General features: G+C 54.1%; 1 protein-coding gene across 1 annotated transcript; it reads right to left on the bottom strand.

Moving 5' to 3' along the window:
* Positions 1–335: 335 nt before the first annotated feature.
* On the bottom strand, positions 336–14130 carry CADM4 (cell adhesion molecule 4). Its single transcript, XM_044257213.1, has 9 exons — positions 14067–14130; positions 5078–5224; positions 4593–4745; positions 4215–4349; positions 3686–3850; positions 3454–3544; positions 2873–3045; positions 1929–2057; positions 336–1381 (listed from the first exon to the last, which is right to left on the bottom strand). Exons 1-9 carry the CDS (start codon positions 14128–14130, stop codon positions 1272–1274), a joined length of 1167 nt encoding a protein of 388 aa, XP_044113148.1. The 3' UTR covers positions 336–1271.
* Positions 14131–20303: the final 6173 nt, after the last annotated feature.

Below are 20303 nucleotides of genomic sequence, written 5' to 3'. Positions count from 1 at the left end.
GATCCTCTGGAGACTGACATCAGGGGTAAGGGTAAGCCAGGGTAAGGATCCAAGCCATTGGATCTACTACTGAAGAGACAGGACTCAGTAACCTTTGTCTGATGGAGTGGCCAGGGGAAAAACAGACCAAAAAAAAAAAACCAAAAAAACAGATTTCTTGGAAAAGGGGAGATGCCCTCCTTACCTCCCTCATACAGGGAGGTAAGGACCCTCTCCTGTCTTGAACCATCCACCAGTAACCATCTTCCTCTTATCCCTCCTCCCTCCCTTAGTCCAGTTCCCCTCCCAACATAGTACAGCTCTGGGCAGAGGGACAGACACACAGCCACCTGACACTTGTTCTCTCCTCAGTTTAATGGTGGTTAGTGGGATTGCCAAACCCCCTCCCCGTTCCCCTCCCCGTACAAAATGTGTTTTGTTTTTGTTTTTGTTTTTTTTACAAGAAAAAGGGGGCAAAAGCCAGGAATGAGGGGAGGGGGGTGCAATCTGATATTTTCATACAGATTTTTAATTTTTTTTTAATATATTATATATAAAACCATAGAGACCAACGCACCCCCTCCCCAAACTCCTTTCCCTCTCCCTGGGGGGCCTGGAGGAGAGACAGGGAAGGCCCCCCCCAAGGAGTGGGTGGACAGAGAGACAAATATGGATAGGACAGATAGGGGGGAAGGAAGTGGAGGGAAGGGGAGCCCAGGAACCTGGGGATTGGAGAAAAGGGTTGGGGCTGTCTCCCTCATCGCCCCCATCAAAGTTATGACACAAAGACACAGAATCCCTGTTTCCATGCCCTCCCCCCACCCTTACTCCCACCGTGCAAACATGGCTTTGCAAAGAGGTGCCCAGAGTTCTGTGGAACTCCTACAATGGCTGGCATGGGGTCTGGGACCCCCAAAGAAATCTGTGTTCCCCTTCCCTGCCCACCCCACCCTTCCCAGAATCTGACCCCCTCCCCACAAGACCTGGTTCTGCAGCCTAGGGGCCCTGGCCTTCCCCCAGTTATCTTTCCCCAACCCAAACCCTACCGCCCTCCCTGGACTTGGGGGGTCTGGACCTTTGGCCCCTGCCCCCTGGGGGGCCCAGACTTCTGGGCCCTTGCTTCTGGCCCTTGCAGAGACTCGGGATCCGACACCCCCATCCCTGCCCAAGTGTCTGAGGTGTTAGTGGTGGGGGGAGAAGCCCACCATCCCAGACTCTGGTAAATGTCTTTGCAGCTGGCAGTGGGGTGGACCCCAGCCCAGGACCAGGCCCAGGCTTGGGTGGAGGTGGGGTCAGATGAAGAATTCTTCTTTCCTCTTGTGTCCGTCGCTGCCATTGAGAAAGGCTTCTCTTGCTTCTCCCTGCTCATCCAGGCCACTGGCCTCGTGGGTCAGATAGGAGCCTGAGGGGTGAGAGACCCCCAGGCAGAGGCAACATATATGTGGACCCAGGAGTTGTACAGAAATATACAGGAAGAGGGAGACAGACAAGACATACCAGGCGAAGAAAGAGGGAGAAATGGAACATACAGGGAGAGGGCATCAAGTGCAGGGGATAGCAAAACAGGGGCAGAGAGAAAGAGGTAAAAGCAGAATTAGGAAGACTCCAAAAGTTCACAGAAAGACCACCCTTATCCATTCTCTTGGCGGTGTCCCCTTGCTCTGCTCCCAACGAATCCAACAATTAGGAAGATAAATTGTTTTATTCAAAGCCACGGCCTTAATTCGCCCTCAACGTTTCACCCCTTTTAGAGTCGTGGCAGAAAGGTCCGCCCTTTTGGAATTTTGGCCCCAGGTGCCGGTGGATTTCGAACTCAGGGTCTGGGTTCCACCCCTGTATCCCCTTGGCTGTACACCCGCCCTCTTACCAATCCAGCCCTATGCCCCGCCCCCTCCCTATCCCACAACCAACGACACCCCTCGCTGAATTCAGACCCCGCCCCCACTCACCCTTCTGCCGTACTGAGCACCAGACCATGCCCACCAGCACACATATGATCAGAAACACCAGTAGCGCCAGGATGCCGCCCACAATGGCGTAGGGCACCGACGTCTGAGCCTCTACCACCGCACCTGGGTCTGCCAGAGAGACAGGGCGCAGGACCAGGTCATCGGAGGACGGTCCCAGCCCTGCCCCATCGCTGCTGATCTCTTAAACCAGTCCACACAACTAACTGCGCTTGTATGTGCCACGCCCCTCAAATTACTGCCTCTCCTGACCCTTTGTCCCGGCTCCACTCTTTCCTGATGCTCCACTTCCACAAAGAATGCGTGCGGATTGGTTTGTACACTGCCCGACCCAGCCCTTGAGACCTTTTGCCAATACCATCCCACTATTCCTCCCTCCACCCCACTCCCCAAAGAACAGAAACAGGAAATCCCATTTCTTTCAGCTCCTGGGACTCACAGAACCTCAGGTCCAAATCCATTCCCATCTTGTCTAAAGTGCTCCAGGTATTTAAAATGCTGCGCTAGGGCCCAACAACCTCCGAAATGCCTGTCCCACCGTCATAAGGGCTAAACACATAACACTTATTTTGTGCTAGGGGCCATTCCAACCGCCTTATATATTTAGCTCATATAATCTTCACAACCCTATGAGGTAGGTGCTATTGTTTATTTCCACTTAACCGGTGAGGAAACTAAGGCGCAAAGTTACCCGCAATAGGACACTGCGGAGCTCAGTGTGAAACCAGACGGTCAATCTGGCCGCAGAACTCCAGGAGTTCTGGTGGCCGTTGACCCCAAGGAATCACACTTTGCACAGGCCCCTCGAAAAGAAAACCCCTCGGACGGTCCAAAGCAGCTTGCTTTCCCAAGACCCCGCCCCACCCGGGATGACCGGAGACCTCCTCCGAGGCCCCGCCCCCTGGCCGGCCGCGGCCTGCCCTCACCGTAGACCACGAGTACATAGAGCGCCCTCGCGTGGCCGTGCTTGTTGGATGCCTCGCAAGTGTAGGTGCCATTATCTGCTGATACCAAGCCTGGCAGTGTTAGCGTCTCCCCGACCGCCTCCGCCCGCTCTGGCAAAGACTCATTCCCGCGGTTCCAGCGGATCTGGTTTGGCCTGGGCATGAGCAAAGTATAGTGAGAGTTACGGACACAGGTGCCAACATCCAGTTCTGACTTCTCAATAATCTAGATAAGTAGCATCTCCCAAATAACAGGGTCCTTACTATACCTATCCTTTCAGTAAAACCTGCAGTCCCGGGCGCAGCTCCCACCCAACACCAGTCTCAGGAACCCAGCCTCCCGCCCACTGCCTGTTCCACTGTCAGAATCCAGGAGCCCAGGGCCCCACAGCTTCCTTCCTCAAGATCCACAAGCCCAAACCCCCAGACTCCTCCTCCCGCAGGACACAGAAGTCCGGGCCCCAGGCCGCTCTGTTCGCTCAGTCCCCTCTTCCCCGAGACGCAGGCTTCCAGGTCCCCGATCTTCTGGTCAGGACCCAGGAGTCTCGGGTCCAGGAGCTCACCTAGGGTTCCCCGATACGGCACACGTTAGCACCAGCGTGTCTCCCTCCCTCACCACAGCTTGGGAGGCGTGGATCCGGGCCGTGGGGGAGTCTGTGGGCGGAAGTGAGATGCGAGAGTGCTGGTTCGGGTCATCACGTGGGGCTGGAAACCCTCCCGGGGGCAAGCGGCTGGCGTTGGGACCCTCTGGTGCCCCCCAGCCCTGTCTCCGGTCCCGGCCCGCCAGGCACTTACACTGGACGTCCAGCACGTACTGCGTCTGCTTGCTGTGCCCGGAGGGCAGCGCCTGGTTCTGCGCCTCGCAGATGACGATGCCGCCGTCGTCCTTGCGGTCCACGCGAAACCGCACTGTGCTCGCCACGCTCCAGACCTTGCCATTTTCCTGGCCGCTGCTCACTCCTGCCAGGCCGGGCGGGGAAGCTGTCAGGCCAGGGTCGGGCTCCGCCCGCAGAGGGGGTACCCACCCCGCCCACCAGCCCAAACCTAAGCAAGCTGTAAGCCAGGCTCCGCCATTTATCCGCCTGCCGCGCTCCCCGGCCTCCAAGCCTCGCCCCACCCCCCCGAACCAAGCCCACCGTCCCAAAGCCGCGTCCCAGAACTCCTCTCTCTTTCACTCCCACGCCCTCTTCTCTATCAATTCATTTCATCGCTGCACATCGAGCGGCCACTGTCCGTCCGCGAGCTCTTCTCCAAGCCCCGCCTCCTCTCGGTCCCACGCCCCCGCCGGCACCTCCCCTCCCGCCCCCCCCACCCCAGGTAGTACCTTTCAGCTCCTTGCGGTCGCGGTACCAGCGCAGGACCGCGGCAGGGCGCGACCGCGGAACTAGGCAACTGAGCTCCACCTCGCCTCCCTCCACCGCCTGCTCCCGAACCTCCACCACGGGATTCTCTGGGGCCACTGCCGTAGGGAGGAAGAGGTAAGGGGGGCGGTCAGCGGAGGCACTTAGGTGGACTCAAAGTAACAAGGGTCCCGGGGGGCAGAGGTCAAACCCAGGCTAGAGGCCAGGAAGACCCGCCGTGTTTACCGGGGCCAGGTGTCCAGGAGGTTAAAAAACAACCAGGTTAAAAAAATCAAGGCTCAGGATAAGAGAAGCAGAGGAAAAAGGAGAGGGGGGTTGAGGCTGAGGAGGGGAGGCGTTACCCAATACAGTGAGCGTGGCAATCTGGTGGTGGGTGTCCTCCGTGTAGAGCTGGCAGAAGTAGCCCCCCTCGTCTTCCAGGCGGGCATCTGAGAGCCGGATCCGCACGCGGCGGGGGGAGAACTCCTCAAGCTGGAAACGTTCGTCCTTCAGGGCTAGACAGAATGGAACAGGAAGGGATGAAGCTGGGGAATCCTGGCTTGAGGGGTCCCGCCCTTCCACCAGGAGCTTAAAGATCCCCGCTCTGCGTCCTTTCTCCAGCCAGCCATACCTGTGCATCTAAGGGGCCCACCTAGTTTTTCCCTTGGGGACCCAGAATGATGCAGGCCCTCCTGCCCACAGGACCAGGAGTCCAGACCCCTAGCTCCACAATGTCAGGACCCAAGAGTCCACACTCTCCACTCTGGCTCTGTCCTCTTTCAGGACACAGGGGTTGGGCCCCAGCCCTCCTCCTTCAAGACTCAAGATTCCCTACCCCAGCACTCACCGCGGGTGCCGTTGAAGAAGAGGGTCTGCCGGGCTGGGTTCTGAATGACAACTATGGACCCATCATACTGGTGCAGACGGCAGGTTATCTCCGCCACCCCTCCCTCCGCCACGGTCACATTCTCTGTCTGTACTTCCTGTCCAGCCCCTGGACCAGTAGACAGAGAAACTAGTTGAGGGCTGCAATTCAGTCTTTTCTCTCTCCCTCTGTTCCTCTCCCAGCCAAACCGCCAATCTCTTTCTTTCCCCTCTCATTCAGTCCATCGCATCCTCCTCCATTTCCTGAGGGCTGGACTCTGGGAGATGGAGAAAATCCGTCCAGAGGGGCTGCCTTCAAGATCCATTGGTATGTGTTCTAATGGGGACAGCATGGGGCACACCAGGAGCCCAGGGGAAGGGGAGAGACCAGGCCCACCTAGGGAGATGGGTGATCAAAGAAAGTTCTGGAAGGAAGCTCCACTGGACCCAGATCTTAGAGCGAGCAGATCACCAGGTGTGGGAAGCTGCCCATCTTCCACACCTGGGCACCCGTTGTAGTCTATCTGTGAAGACGGCCACAATTTCCTTCCCATCCCTGCACGTGTCCTTTTTAAGTTGACTTCGCTCCTCCTCTCATTCAGGGGACACTCTGGCCTTGTGAATCTGAGCAGGCCCTGTGACTTGCCTTGGCCAACAGAATTTCCTATAAGTGATACTGTTTAGAGTTCTGGAGCCCAGGCCTTGCCATTTCCATTCATGCCCTCTTGCTGTTCTGAGACCCTTGGGTGAAGACTCCCAGACCAGCTTCCTTGATGGCAAGGGACCACTCGGAGAGAGAAGACCAACCAGGAGCCAACACCAACTGCCAGTCATGTGAATGGGGCCATCCTGACCCCTCCAGCCCCAGGTGACTGCAGCCACCTGAGGGACTCCAGCTGAGACCAGAAGAACTCCCCAGCCAATTCAGTCCAAACTGCTGACTCCCAGAGTCATAAGCAAATAACGCGACTCTTGTTGCAAACTACCACGTTCTAGAGGGTCTGTTACACTGCTAAAGTTAACTGGTACGACACACGATCAGGCTACATTTCCTACGATCCCTTGTACTCAGCTGGGGCCATGTGACTGGGTTCTGGCCAATGGGAGGTAGGTGGAACAGAGACACCCCTTCCAGTCTAGCTCATGTCACTCGAGATCCTTCTCACTGGCTGAATGGAGAGGACCCCGAGGAGTCTTAGGAAGACAGGATCACAAGCTGGAAGGAGCCCAGGGCCCTGACTGACTGTCCCTTGCGACCTACCTGCACAAGACTGTGACACGAATAGAAATTCACTTTTTTGTTAAGCCGTTGAGATTTCAAGGCTCACGTTATTGCAGTTAACCTATCCGGATTAATCCATCAGAGGAACAAGGCAGGGGATTAGTAAGGGGGTATTTTCAGCAGGGGCACAGTCTAGAGTGGAGCTCAGAGCTGGGGTTCATCAGCATCACCATCATCACTGTCACGGTCATCTTCAAAATAAAATAACCACATAGTGGTAGCTAGTGTTTATTAGGCACTTGTGTCAGGCTCTGCAGTAAGGGTATCAGCTGTACAATTTCCATCTCCTCACCATGATACCCGAATAAGCTGGGCACTATTATCAATCTCCAGGGTTTTTTAATTCCCATTTGAGAGATGAGAAAAACTGGTCTGGAGAGAGAAAATGACTTGCTCAAGGTAAGGCGCCGTGGGGGGTGGGGGGCGCAGAATCTGCATCTAGAACTCTCTCTTAATTCCATAGTTTGCTTCCACATCCCCTCCTGGCTGTCTGGGTGGAAGGAACTGTGTGCAGCACTGGGGAGAGGTTCTGGGACGTGCTAGTGAGGGGCCACGAATGCCAAACTAGGAGATGAGCTTTTATTCTGAAGGCTGGTAGAGGGAGGTTTTTAAACAGGAAAAGTGCCATGACCAGATCAGGTTATTTACCTTTAAATGTGGGATAACTATAGCTTCGTGTCTCTTATGGCCCATTCATTCAAGCGTTTCCTGAATGGTAGGTAGGTGTTTAGAGGTTGGGTGCCCAGAGATGAGTCAGATGAGGACCCTGCCCTGGGAGGCCTTCCAGATTTATGGGGAGGTATGCATAAATCAGTGTAATAGCCCATCAGAAGCGTTATATTCCCTGTAACAGGGCTAGGTAACCTGACTGGGATGCTGAGGGGTAGAAAAGATTAATTCTGGAGGATGGAGGCAGAAACAGCTAGCTTTCTAGCCAGGACCCATAATTCCCTTTTCTTAGTAAAAGAACCCTGATTGTATTTACGGATGCCCTATGTCCAGCAGGAAAAATACTTCCCAGACTCCCTTGCAGCTAAGTGAGGCCATGTGATAAGCTTTCATCCCGTTTGATAGAAGGAAAACTAAGGCCTCTGGTAATTCATGTGGTAATTTGGGGAGGACTTCCTAAACAAAGGGGGTAAGTCCTTCTTCTTCTAGGTCACCTTTATGCTGCCTGGACCTAAGATGTGAGGCCTGGAGTTCTGGCAGCCATTTTGACAAGAGGACAAGGGCAGTAGGGATGGTGGAACTAAGAGCCCCAAGGTGCCTGAGTCTCTGGTGATGATGTGGAGTTGACTGCCTACTTTTGGACTTCCCTGAGGTTTGAATATCATGCTTTGTGTATATAAGCCACTGTTAGGGGTTAATTTAGCACCTCCTGGAACATCAAGCTTAATATGTCCAATCCTGGCCTTAAGTATTTTCCTCTCCATGTTTTCTCAATCTCCATAAATATCACAACCTCCCACCAGTTGCTCAGGCCTAAAAACCTTTCCCTCACTCTGACATCCATTCCATCAGCAAGATCTATCCATCTACCTCTAAAACACCCAAAGCAATTCACTTTTTTTTACCTCCTCTACCACCACCCTAGTCCGATGACACCATCTCTTACCTTGACCTTCAAGAGTTACTCCCTGGGCTCCCTGCTTCCATGCCTGCCTCCCCTCAGGCCATTCTCCACACAGCAGCCAGATGGATTTTTCAAGAAGGTAAATCAGATCAAGTCCTCTCTCTGCTTAAGATGCTCTGAAGGCTGCCCATGACATTGAGAATAAAATCTGGCCTCCTTCCCTGGGCCTTCAAGGTGCTGTGTGGCCCGGCCCCTCCCTGACGGCAGTTCCAGCCACCCTCCAGCTACTCCCTTCATTCCAGGCTCATTGGCCTCCAGTTCCTCAGACTCACAGAGCATGACGCCACCTCAGGGCCCTTACACTTCCCTCAGCCTGCAGTTCTTTGCCCTTGATCTTCCCACAACTGCCTTCCTCATGCTCTCGTCAGGTCTCTGCTCACTCGCATCCACACCTCCTCAAGGAGTCCTCCACTCACACCTGGTCCCTCTGCCCCCAGAACACTTTCTCTGCCATTGCCATTTGTACTATTTCTTCTACGGAGATGTCCCTGAAGTTATTTTGTTAGTTTGCTTACTTGGTGATTGTATTTGTCCCCCATCACTAGAATACACACCCCACGAAGGCAGGGGTGTCATCCACTGGTTTTGCTGCCGCACCCCTAGTGCCTCAACATGTGCCTGAAACTCGGTCCATGTCTGGGAGACGGAGGAATGAACAGCTTATGTCAGATAGGATTTCACTTCTGCCTCCTGATGACTTTGTGACGTCATCATTCTCCTCCTAAACACCTGGGTTGATCCCAGCTGGACCACTGGCCATCTTTGTGACCCTGGGCAAGTGGTGTGACTTTTTTGATGCCCTCTATGTAAAAGGGGGATGATGCCAGGGCCTGGAGCCTGGAGAGCCCTTCCTGCAAAGCTCCTGTTATTACAAGTCCAGAAACATACCCATGCACAGGAAAACTGGCTTGCCTGCACATTCTGGTGCCTAAACAAACAAACAAACAAACAAACAAAAAAACACCACAAAAAGCCAACAACAAACAAACAACCATCTTAAAGCCTATCCATAGATCCTGGACCTCAGGGCTAGCCCAGTGCTAGCCCCCCATTTTACAGATGTGGAGAATGAGGCTCAGGGGTCCCAGGCAAGACAGTGGCAGAAACTCAACATCTCTTGGGAGCCATCAGGAACTCTACATCTGTCCCCCCTCAATTATTCCTCTGCTCTCTGCTTGAGGGTGCACATGGAGTGAGGGTGGGGGGCTTTTGTCTTGTTCCCTCCCCCTCCTGAGGAGTCAGTAACCAACAGAGTCCGTGCCTGGAATATTAATGTCCCAGGAGCTTTTGTTTCGGGGTTGGGGAGTTGGGGGGTGGTGAGGCGGGACTTTCTGGTCTGAGAGGGCGAAGCTTTTGGGACTGGGGCACTGGCCCTTTAAACGATGTTGACAGCCTGGAGTCGTCATGGGGATGGTGCCTGGAAAAAGGGACTGGGAGGGCCTGGGAAAGAGTGGCCAAGCAGGTGATATGTAGAGACCCAGAATCCAGCCCTCTCTTCCCTTAGACCGGGGAATCCAACCTCCCACTGCCTCCTCCCGGGATCCAGGAGTCCAGGCTCCTAGCCCCCTTCTCCAGTCAGGATCCAGGAGTTTGGGTTCTTAGCCTCCTCTTCCTCCTGCAACCCTAGAAATCCTGAGTCCCAATCTTCTCCCCCTTCAAACCCAGGAGTCTGGGCTTCCAACCCCCTCCTCCTTCAGGACCCAGGAGCTAGGGGTCCAGAGTGCACAGCTGCTGGATGTTTCCACGGAGACTAAACGGGGTGGGGGGGAGCACTTCCTGGGTCCTGAGTCAGCAAATACCCAAGGGAGTCTCAAGGTCACGGTTCCGGGAAGGTCACAGCCACCCCCTCTGTATCCGCTCCCCAGGGGGCTCATGGCTTCATGCCTCCTTCCCCCACTTCCTCCCCTAGGGAGGTGGTACATCCCTGCGTCCTGAATGAACCCCCCCTTAGCCCCCCATCAATGGCGGAGTCCGAACATCCTAGCACAAAGCGTCAATTCTTCCCCAGCTCAGCCTTGTGAAGGCGCCTGTATTCGCAGGACCTAGGCATCAGGGTCCCAGCCCCTCCTCCCTCAGAAACCTGGAGTGGGACCCCCAGACCCTTCCTCTCCCAGGACTGGGTAATCTGTACCTCCATTGCTAGGCATATGGACCCTCAGGTCTCTTCTCTCCTCAGACCCAGGAGTCCAAGCCCCCAGCCCCCTACACACACACACACACACACACACACACACACACACACGTGTTCAGGACCCATTGCCTTCTACCTCAGACCCAGGAGTCTAAAACCCCAGCCTCTCCTCCCTTGGACCCAGGAGTCCTGGTCCCCAGCCTCCTCCTCTCCCGGAAACTTGACTCCTGGTCCACAGTCTTCAACCCTCAGAACCACAGTCCTGCCTTCCTCCCAACCCCCTGTCCCTCTCCAAGGGGGACAAGGGACCAAGCTTCAGGTGGGGGCGTAGGGGTGAGTCAGCAGCCTCACACACACAAAGTGCCCCCTGTGGCCCCCTTCACGTTCCTGGGATATTCGGAACTCCCTAGATTCCGGGCCTCGGGCCCAGTCAGGGGGTGGGAGGTTCCCCCTGGGTGTGGGGTCATGGGGGAATTCCTGCTCCCTCTGGGAAGGGTGCAAGCCTGCACTGAGCCCTCACTGTCCTATCCTCCACCCCCAGTGCCCTCTATTCACCCCCTCCTAGGAGAGCCCAGGCTCTGTCCCTGCCCTCTTGTCCCACTGAGAGCCTGCAGAGGAGCCTTGGGGCCGGGCTCCCAGAGGACCTATGGGCCTGAGACGGGCTTGGGGTCCACACTGGCAGGAACCAGTGGGTGCTTGGGTCTTGGTGCCACAAGCCATTGGGCGCTGGCAAGTCTGACTGTCTCCAGGCACCCCCCCACCTCCCCCACCCAGAGAGAGAAAGCTGCCTTTGTGTTCCCCAAGACGGGGACAGGCCAGGCTCGCACGACATTAACCCACCCCAGGCCCCAGCCCTGCTGTGTCTAAGGTCTTGGAATCCACTGCAGAACCTGACCCCTGCTCTGGGGACTCGGGCATCTGGCTCATGGGTGGGTGGGGGTCAGGGACAAAAACGTCCCAAGACCTGCACCCCGGGGTGACTCATACTGGATGGAAGGTCCCCCTGATCTCAGAGGGGCCGGTCAGAACTTTAGCAGGGAAAAGTGAATCACTTGGGAGGAAAACATTTGGGATCAACAAGCCTCCCGCTTCTACAGAGCCCCCCTAACTCTTAACAGTCTCTCTGTCTTGTCTTTGTATCTGGATATCTGTTTCCTCTGCCCCTTTCAGTTCTGATTCTGGGCCTGGGAATCTCTGGTTCTGCCTGCGTGCATCTGGTCGGGCAACGCATCTCCCTGTTTCTCACTTCCTTTCGGCTGCCCGCCCTGGGCCCTTCCTTCCTTTGGCATAAATCTCATCATCCTTCTCCGGTGTTCTTGGCAGATGTGTAAGCCAGGAAAGACAGAATTCGTTTTTGAAAGGGCACAAAGGGACCCCATCTTCCAGCCCCATTCCTGCTGGCTGGCCAAGGAGAGAGAGGAAGGGGGGTGACAAAGAGGAAGATGAGGTGGGGACCATGGGCTACCGCCTCACATCTGGTGGCCAAGGTCATTCAGAAATACCCAGTGAGAAGGAAAGCAGGCAGGGCCCTCTGACACCAGGTACTCTGGCTCCCTAGCACATACGGTACAGAAGGGGAAAGTGAGGCTCAGGAAGGGACAGGGGCGAACATGAAATTACACCAGAGAGAGGCCGATCCCTCGGCTCCCAGTCCAGAGGGCTCCCCAGAATATCCAGCTCTCTTCCAACTTGTTAAGCCCTGTGCCGTTTAATTTAGAGAAAGTTTACCGAAGGGATTAGGGTGCCAGGACACAGTGACTTTAAAATGAGAACCAAGCCTATCGAGCTACCTCCCAGGAATGCTGGAGAAAGGATCCCTGAACTGGGTAGGCTGTCATCTTGGTCCACCTCCTGATTCTGAGACTCCATCCCATGACAGTCTAAGCTGTCAAAATTCTAGATATCAGAGGCGTCAAGATTCAGTCGAGATCTCAGAATTTTAAAGATGTCAAGAGGCTAGAATCCTAACGCTATCAAGGTCCTAGGATTTTAAAGGTATCAAGATTCTAAAGACTTTGGGATTCTAGGATCCTGAAGGTGTCAGTGTTTTAAGATACCCTCAGGTTCTTTGTTTACTGGACTCGTTGGTTCTAGGATTCTAGGAATCTGGTTTTGGGGCCTAAAAAAGAAAGAGAGAAAAATAAAAACTGGATGGCAATGTGGTACCAAAGCGCTCATCTGGGAAACTGTGGCGTGTCTGCTGCAAAGAGAGGAAGAAATGATGAAAGTTTCAAGCAGTGGCAGAAGACTGTAGAATAAAGCAAGGGGGGGCAAAAGAAGTCCGCTTTGCCCCTCACCTGGTCTTGAGGAGAGGAAAGCTCTGCCTCAAACCCTGCAGGGGTGGGGCGAGGTGGGGTGGGGGGGCTGTTGTAACCGCACCCAACTTGCTAGAAACCCCTTGGGAGGTCTGAGCTGGAGTTCCCTTTCAGGTCACTGAGTGCAACATCCTCACTTTAAAGAAAGGGGTACTGAGGCCCAAAGAGCGGAGGGTGCTCAACAGCCCCTGCTCTGATGAATGGCAGCAGGCGGGATTTAAATAAACTCAGCCCCCCAGCCCTGTGCCATCTGGCTACCCGCCTCTCCCAAATCTCTACACGGCTTCCTGCCCTTCCTGCTTCCCGGTGCTGCACTCCCCCTAAGAGCGGCCTTCCCCATCGGGGAGTTGGTGGGGGGGCCTGTGGTAGGATCGAGGCACACACGCACTGTGGGAGTGTGAGTGTGTGGGTGACGTTTCCTGACCTTGTCCCCAGCCTCAGGGTCACCCTCTCTTGGAGGTCCCTGGTTTTTCACAAAGTGTGATGAGGATATGTGGACCGCTGCTCCCTGCCTGTCCTGGAGGGGGTCTTCTCTAGAAGTTATGGCCTGGGTGTGTGAATGGTTGGGGATGAGCAGCGTTTGGGAGGCAATTGCTGAATCCACGTGTGTGCCCACATGCCAAGGTTCCTCACACACTTCCCCACACACATACATACACACACATTTCCCTCCAAGGCCCTTCAGGGTGCCCTGTCTGACTCAATTCCTCTCCAGGGGGACAGAGGGATAAAGGGATGGAGAAATGAAGGATGGAGATGGGGGAGGTTGTAAGGGTAGAGAGGGGAGGCAGAGAGACAGGGGACAGGGACACCCTGGGACAGGGATGGGGGTGGGGGAGTGGGGGGTGGGGTGGGAGGGGGATAGATGGTGGGGGGAATGAGGAAGAGAGGTGACAGAGGGGGCTAAAGAAACAGGCAGGAAAGACAGGGGATAGAGACAAGGGGATGGGACAGATGGGGGACAGAGAAACACGGTGACAGTGAGACAGGGACAGAGGGAGAATGGGGGCAGAGTGAGAGGGCAGAAATATAGAGGGGCAGAGAAGAGGGAATAGAGATGATGATGGGGGGACAGAGTGACCCAGTAAAAAGGGACAGAGACGAAGGGACAGAGGTGGGGGACAAAGACAGGATGGAGAGGTGGGGGACACAGAGGTAAGGAGAAAGGGGGACAGTTAGGGGGACAGGACTTCCAGACTGAGGGACAGAGGACAAGGGTGGGGGACAAGGAGAGAGACTAAGGGACTCAGAGACAGGCGGACAGAGGGACGCAGAGACCGGACAGAAGGACAGCGGGACCGGCCCGGAGAAGGCGGGCTTGCGTGTGTGTGTGTGGGGGGGGGGGTGGTCTCCGTCCCTTTGTCCCCGCCGGGATCCGGGCCTGTGCAGGGTGGGGGGACTGCGGCACAGCGGCCGGGGCCCGCGTCCCCCTCCCCCGCTCGCGGCTGCCAGCTCCCGGCTCCCGGCCCGCGCTGCGCTTTGTCCCGGGGAGGGGGCCCGGCCCGGCCCCGCGCGCATTGTTCGGCCTCTGCGGCCCCGCGGCAGCCGGGCTGTCACCGCAGCGCGCCTCCCGCCCCTGCCCGGCCAGCCGACCCCGGCCCTCGACCCTACCTGGCCCCGCCGCGGCCGCCCACAGCAGCAGCAGCGGCCACTGGAAGCGCGGGGCCCGGCCCATGGTGCCGCCGCCGCCGCCGCCGCCGCCGCCGCCGCCGCCGCCGCCGCTCGCTCCCGGCCCGGCACCTGCACCGCCCGCGCCGCCCGGCCCGCCCCCGAGCCCCGCCCCCTGCCCGCCCGGGGGCGGGGCTCCGTGGCCGGGGCGGGGGCGGGGCCGGGGCGGGGCCGGGACCGGAGAGGCGGGAGACCCAGGGGGACCACGAGTTGATGGGGGTGGGGGATGGTGGGGGTGCGACCCCCAAGAGCTGGGGAGATGGGGGAGGCGTGCAGGGGGTGCGGGAGAATGGGAAGGAGCTGGGTGAGGGCAGAGGTTGTGGGTGTTGTGTGAAGAGGTGAGCGTGAGGATGTTGGTGGAAGGGCGTGCGAAGGTGCAGGTGTTGTGTGAGGGGAAAGTAACCGTGAGGGCTGTGTGTGAAGGTTTGGGGAGTGCGGAGGGGAGCGCTGTGTGAGGGTGTGAGCACCGAGGGAGGAGGTGTGTTTTGTGGGAAAGGTGAATGTGAGAGGTGTGTTCTGCGGACAGGTGAGTGAAGGTGAAGGCGTCACATGACAGGTTGTGAACTGAGCCACCTCGAGATCCGGGAAGACAGCAGAGGGGTGCCTGGGCAGGTCCAAGAACTCCCGGGGTAGGGCTGGGCGAGGCTGGGGTCAGGCCCCACCCTTCCAGACCCGGGAATCCAGTGTTTCCACATCATGCATCATTCTCCCAAAAGGGGCCCCTGGAAGCGAACAAGCTGGAAGGAAGCCTGAGTCCCGAGCCCCAGAGAGGGAGAGGCTCCTGTGGACGCTTCCCAAGCCCTAGGAACCAGCTTCCCCACCTCGCTTCCCTGCTCTTCTTGCCCTAATCTCTTTGTGTCCCCCTCTCTCTATGTGCCCTTCCCAAGTCACCCCTCCAGACTTGGGTCCCCTTTCCCTCCTGGGAAGTGGGTCTCCCTTAGCCTACTTCTGTGGGACCTCATAGACCTGGGCCAAGTTTATCATCCATAGGACCCAGAAAGAGTGAGAAACCCTGGAAAGTAAGAGATCTCAACCTCTCCCATGCCCTTTTGACAATCAGATAAACAGATATACTATGAAAATTCTTACTCTTTATACCCGCCACTACCAAAACAGTCTACATCCTGTCCCACCAGGGGATTTCAGCTCCAGATCCTCTTTCTGTCCTCAGTGTCCAGTTCCCAGCATCCTGTCTTTGGGACCCAAATTCCCATCAATCCCTAAGTCCTCAGGACCCTAGGATCCTCACGGTCCTCCAGACCAAATCTCCCATTATCCTCTGTGTCCCCAGGACCACAGCTCCAAGCAACTCCTTTCCTTTTCCATTCTCAGGTTACTCTTCTGTAAACCAGGGAAAGAAGCCTTACGTTTTCTGTCTAGGGTAGGTGCAAGAGAGGTGTCTGACCTGGATGTGGGATACTGGGTTAGGGGGTAAGAACCTATAGGTCTCCTTGCCCATGACTCTAATCAATGTCTCCTGCTCCCGCTGAAGGGAAACCAATACCCAGGAGATACTAGTTTGATTCTCAGTTGTCTTCTTTGGGACCTACCATTTCTCCCTTCTGAGGACACCAGGAGAGTGGTGGTCCTGACCCCATCCCGTCCTATACCAGGGTACTTTATCCATTAGAGTTTTCATGCAAGTGACAGCAAACCCAACCCAAGTGGCTTAAAAGAAAGAGAATTGGGTCACATATTTAAAAAAAAAAAAAAAACTGTCAGCATGGCATGTCTGTCTCTCTGTCCTAAGGGTAAATGGCTGCCGTCATGTTGCAAGATGTCTGGCAAGTATGCCTGGGGCCGCACCTTTCCTTCTCATCTGGAGAGAGGCACAGAGACAAAAAGCAAGACAGATGGAGAAAGCCAGACTGAAGGAGACTGAGAGGGGAAGATAGAAAGGGGGAGCAGATCTTTAAGAAACTCCTCTAGCAGAGTGGGGAAATAACTTCCCCCGGAAACTTCTAGAAAACCTTTCATTGGGTTTCATTGGCATAGATGATGCCATCTGCCTATCACTGAACCGATATCAATGGTCAGGGGATGAGATTATGCTGATTCAATTAGACATGAATCACAGGCTCCCCCCCCCTTCAGGCCAGAGGTGTCAGTTTTTTAAAACAGAAATGATACTGGGGAACCCACTCCTGGCCCTGCTATGGGGGGATAGATGGGATGGGCACACTATGTGTTGACCATTCTTGAATTTTTAAAGTGTTGGCATAGTGCAGACTTTGTTAGTTGTTTACTCAATATCATTCTGGGAGATACTAGAAATATGTATTTGGTCTCTGCCTCTGGTTCCCGGCACAGAGCTCCTGAAATCCTTATAATTTCCTTGGGAGATAGGAGTTTCTTTTATTTTAATGAGGTGACTCTGGGTGAGCTTCTGGACGTCTCCTGGATGAGAACTGGTCACCAGAAGGAGCAAATCGTTTATTAGAAGCTTGGAATTTTCAGCCCTGCTCCCATTCTCTTGAGAAAGGAGAAAGGTGGAAAACGGAGTTAGAGAATGATTATGTTTATGGGATGAAGCCTCCATAAAATCACAAAAGTTAGAAGATTTAGGGGTTTTCCAGGTTGGTGAGCCCATGAAGTTCCTGGGAAAGTGCTCCCCCTGGAGAAGCTCCATGCCCCTTCCCACATACCTTGCCCTACACCTCTAGCCTCGCTTCCGTCTAGATGTTCATCTGTATCCTTTGTCCTAGCCTTCTACAGTGAACTGGTACACGTAAGCAAACTGTTTCCCTGAGTTCTGGGAGCCACTCTAGCAAATTAACCCAACCCAGGGGAGGGGGGCGTGGGAACCTCTGGGTTTTTTTTTAGGATTTTATTTATTTATTTATTTGACACAGAGAGAGAGATCACAAGTAGGCAGAGAGGCAGGCAGAGAGAGAGAGGAGGAAGCAGGCTCCCTGCTGAGCAGAGAGCCCGATGTGGGCCTCCATCCCAGGACCCTGAGAATGCAGGGCTCTATCCCAGGACCCTGAGATTATGACCTGAGCCAAAGGCAGAGGCTTAAACCCCCTGAGCCACCCAGGCACCCTGGGAACCTCTGATTTTTAACTGGTGGCTCAGAAGAACAGGAGACAGCCCAGCCCTGTGACTGACATCTGAAGTGAGGAGAGGAGTGTGCTTGTGGGACTGAGACCTTCGTCTGTGGGGTCTGATGCCATCTCCAAGTAGATTGTGCAGGTAGATCGTGTCAAAGTTGAGTTCAGTGGTAGGACATCCAGCCCATGTCCCAGAGAGCTGCGGGGTGTGGGGAAACTCCCCCACATTTTGGTGACCGAAGTGTTGTGAGTGTGGCAGTGAGGGTAAAGGAGGCACATAGGAGAAAGAAGAGCTGGGTCTTTCCATCTATGGGAGGAAGACTGGGTGGGTTTTCTTTTTTTTCCTAATACACATTCCCTCCCCCTTTTTCCTTTTTTTAAATGATTAATTATTTTTTTATTTTTAAAAATTTATGTATTTGTTTGTTTATTTATTTATTTATGAGATAAATAGAGCAAGCACCAGCCAAGGGAGAGAGGCAGAGGGAGAGGGAGAGAGAGAAGCAGGCTCCCCACTGAGCAGGGAGCCCGATGTAGGACTCAATCCCAGGACCCTGAGATCATGATCTGAGCTCAAGGCAGACGCTTAAATGGTTGACTGAGCCACCCAGGTACCCTTCTTTGTTTATTTGAGAGAGAGCAAGAGCAGGAGGGGCAGAGGTAGAGGAAGAGAGAATCTGAAACGGACTCTGTGCTGAGAGCTAGCTCAATGCAGAGCTTGATCTCATGATCCCGCCATCGATCAGGACCTGAGCCAAAACAGTCAGAGGCTTAACTGGCTCCACCACCCAGGTGCCCACACCCCTTTTTCTTTTAAGAGAATCCTGATTTTGTTCAAGCATCTACCCTTTTTTAGTAGCCAGATGATTTAAGGGAAGCCGCAGGAGTGGGATCTGAGTATATTTTGCTCAATATGGTGGTTCCCTGCCCCCTGCCAGCAATTGTTGTAGGCATAGGTGAATGAAAGAAACCAGAAAAATAAAATGTGAGGGCAAGTTGGCTTGGAAGGGTTGGGTTATGCTTTCTTTGTTAAAAAGGAAAGACCCAAGAAGAGATGGCCTTTTGTTATTGCCTCTGAATGTGGGTGTGATGTCTGGAATTGCAGCAGCCATCTTGGGGCCATGAGGTGGAACAAGACTGAATGGACCCTTTAGGGCATAGCAGAAAACATTGAATTAGTCAACTCAAAAACTGCCCTAACTCATGATCTCTTGTCATTTAAATAATCAATTTCTTCTTTGTTTCAGGCATTTTGAGTTGGGTGTCCTGTTCCACACATCCCTGGCCTCTGTGTTGCCTCTGATTCATATAGAATACAGGGACACCGCCCTGCTTGCAAATTAAAATACTCCAAATGACAGTTCACTTTTTCAGTTGGTTCTCTGTCCTTGTGGTAGGATCCTGCACGGAGTTTGCTCTCCAAGCTCAGGCTAAATGGGCTGCATACCACGGGAATTGCAAGGACAGTAGATGCCTGTTCATGACCTGAACAACTGTACTAGCTTCCTGACTTAGGAGTGAACTTCCCTGGCATAGCAGAGAGGGTCAGAGCCAGAGGCCTAACCCCAACTAGACCCCATCAGTGTCTATCTGCTAGCTCAAGTTTTAGAACTGAGACCCAAAGAGTTCTTGGTACTTGACATTTCAAGGGCATATTTGGCTACTCTGTGTGAAGTAGAAGAAGCTGGGGTGGGGGATCTGTGGGGAGACAGAAAAATAAAGTGGAAGCCCATGAGGGAAACCACACATTCAGCGAGAGAAAGAGGAGAGAGAGAGACAGAGACAGAGATTCTGCAAAAGGGAGACAACCTTGGTTTCACACAGCTTTTCAGTTCTCTTTCTTGTCCCTCATGAGGCCCAGGGACCTAGCTCTTGCTTGGACTCTAAACCTCCAATAACATTGTCATTTTGCTTAAGTCAGCTTAAACGGATTTTATTTCTTGCGACCGAAATCCCTGAACAAAAACTTGGGAGCCATTAACGATGAGATCCTGATCGCAAGCTCTGGTGTAGAACATTATGAGAAATGTATCCTGAGCCTCAAAATATCTGCTGGAAGACATTGTGGGACATGTATTTCAAGCCTCTGATCCTCACTGGAGGGCATGCTGGGAGATGTAATCCTAGTTCCCTATCTCTGCCACAGGGTCTCATGGGAGATGCAGTCCCAGCCTCCACGCTTGCTGTAAGGCATCATGGGAAATGTATTCCTAGCTTCTAGTCTCTGCTGGAGAGCATCGTGGTGGACGTAATCCAAGTCTCCAACCTCTGTGGTAGGCAACCATGGGAAAGGGGAGAAACTACCCTCAATTTTAATTGTAGAGTAGTTCAGAAAATGTTATCTTGGCCTCATCTCTGCTGTAGGACATCAGAACAGATACAGCCCTAGCCAGTTTTTGTTTTAAGATACTAAAGATGTGATCTTTCCTTCCTTCGGTCCCTCTTTCCCTCCTTTCTTTCTTAATTACCTGCCATGTTCCAGGCATTATTCATCTTGGTACCGCGCATACAGTAGTAGTGAAGAAATAAAGGTCTTGCCCTTTATGGAGATTATAGCGGGGAGAGTTCGCAAACTACCAAACAAATGACTATTCCCATTAACCATCGCAGCATTAAAAAATGCCCCAAAACTCATTGGTGTGAAACCATAACCTTTTTATTTTATGATTCTGTGGGTCAGGAATTTGAGCAAGGCATGGCAGGATCAGAGTGTTATCTATTCCACAATGGACCCCGGCCCAAGGTGGGGCTGGAACAGCTGGAGGTGGGGGGGATGGTTCACAGGGGGCTATATTGAAACCTTGGCTCTGGCTGCTGACTGAGGTTGTGGAATGAATTCTGCCAACCCCCCCACCACCCCATACACTGAAGTTCTAACCCCCAGGACCTATGAATGTGAGCTTATTTGGAAATAGGGTCTTTGCGGATGAGATTAAGATGAGGTCACCCCGGATTAGGGTGGGTCCCTAAATCCAATGCGTGGTGTCCTTATAAGGACAGGGAGAGATTTGGAACCACACAGCGGGATTCACTGAGAAGAAGGCCACATGAGGACAGAGGCAGAGATTGGAGTTGCGTGGCTGCAAGCCCAGAAACACCAAGAATTGTCAGCAACCCCCAGAAGCCAGGA

The sequence above is a fragment of the Neovison vison genome, chromosome 7, assembly GCF_020171115.1.
Source record: "Neovison vison isolate M4711 chromosome 7, ASM_NN_V1, whole genome shotgun sequence".
Taxonomy (NCBI): Eukaryota; Metazoa; Chordata; class Mammalia; order Carnivora; family Mustelidae; genus Neogale; species Neogale vison.
This window is presented reverse-complemented; position numbering and strand designations above follow the sequence as displayed.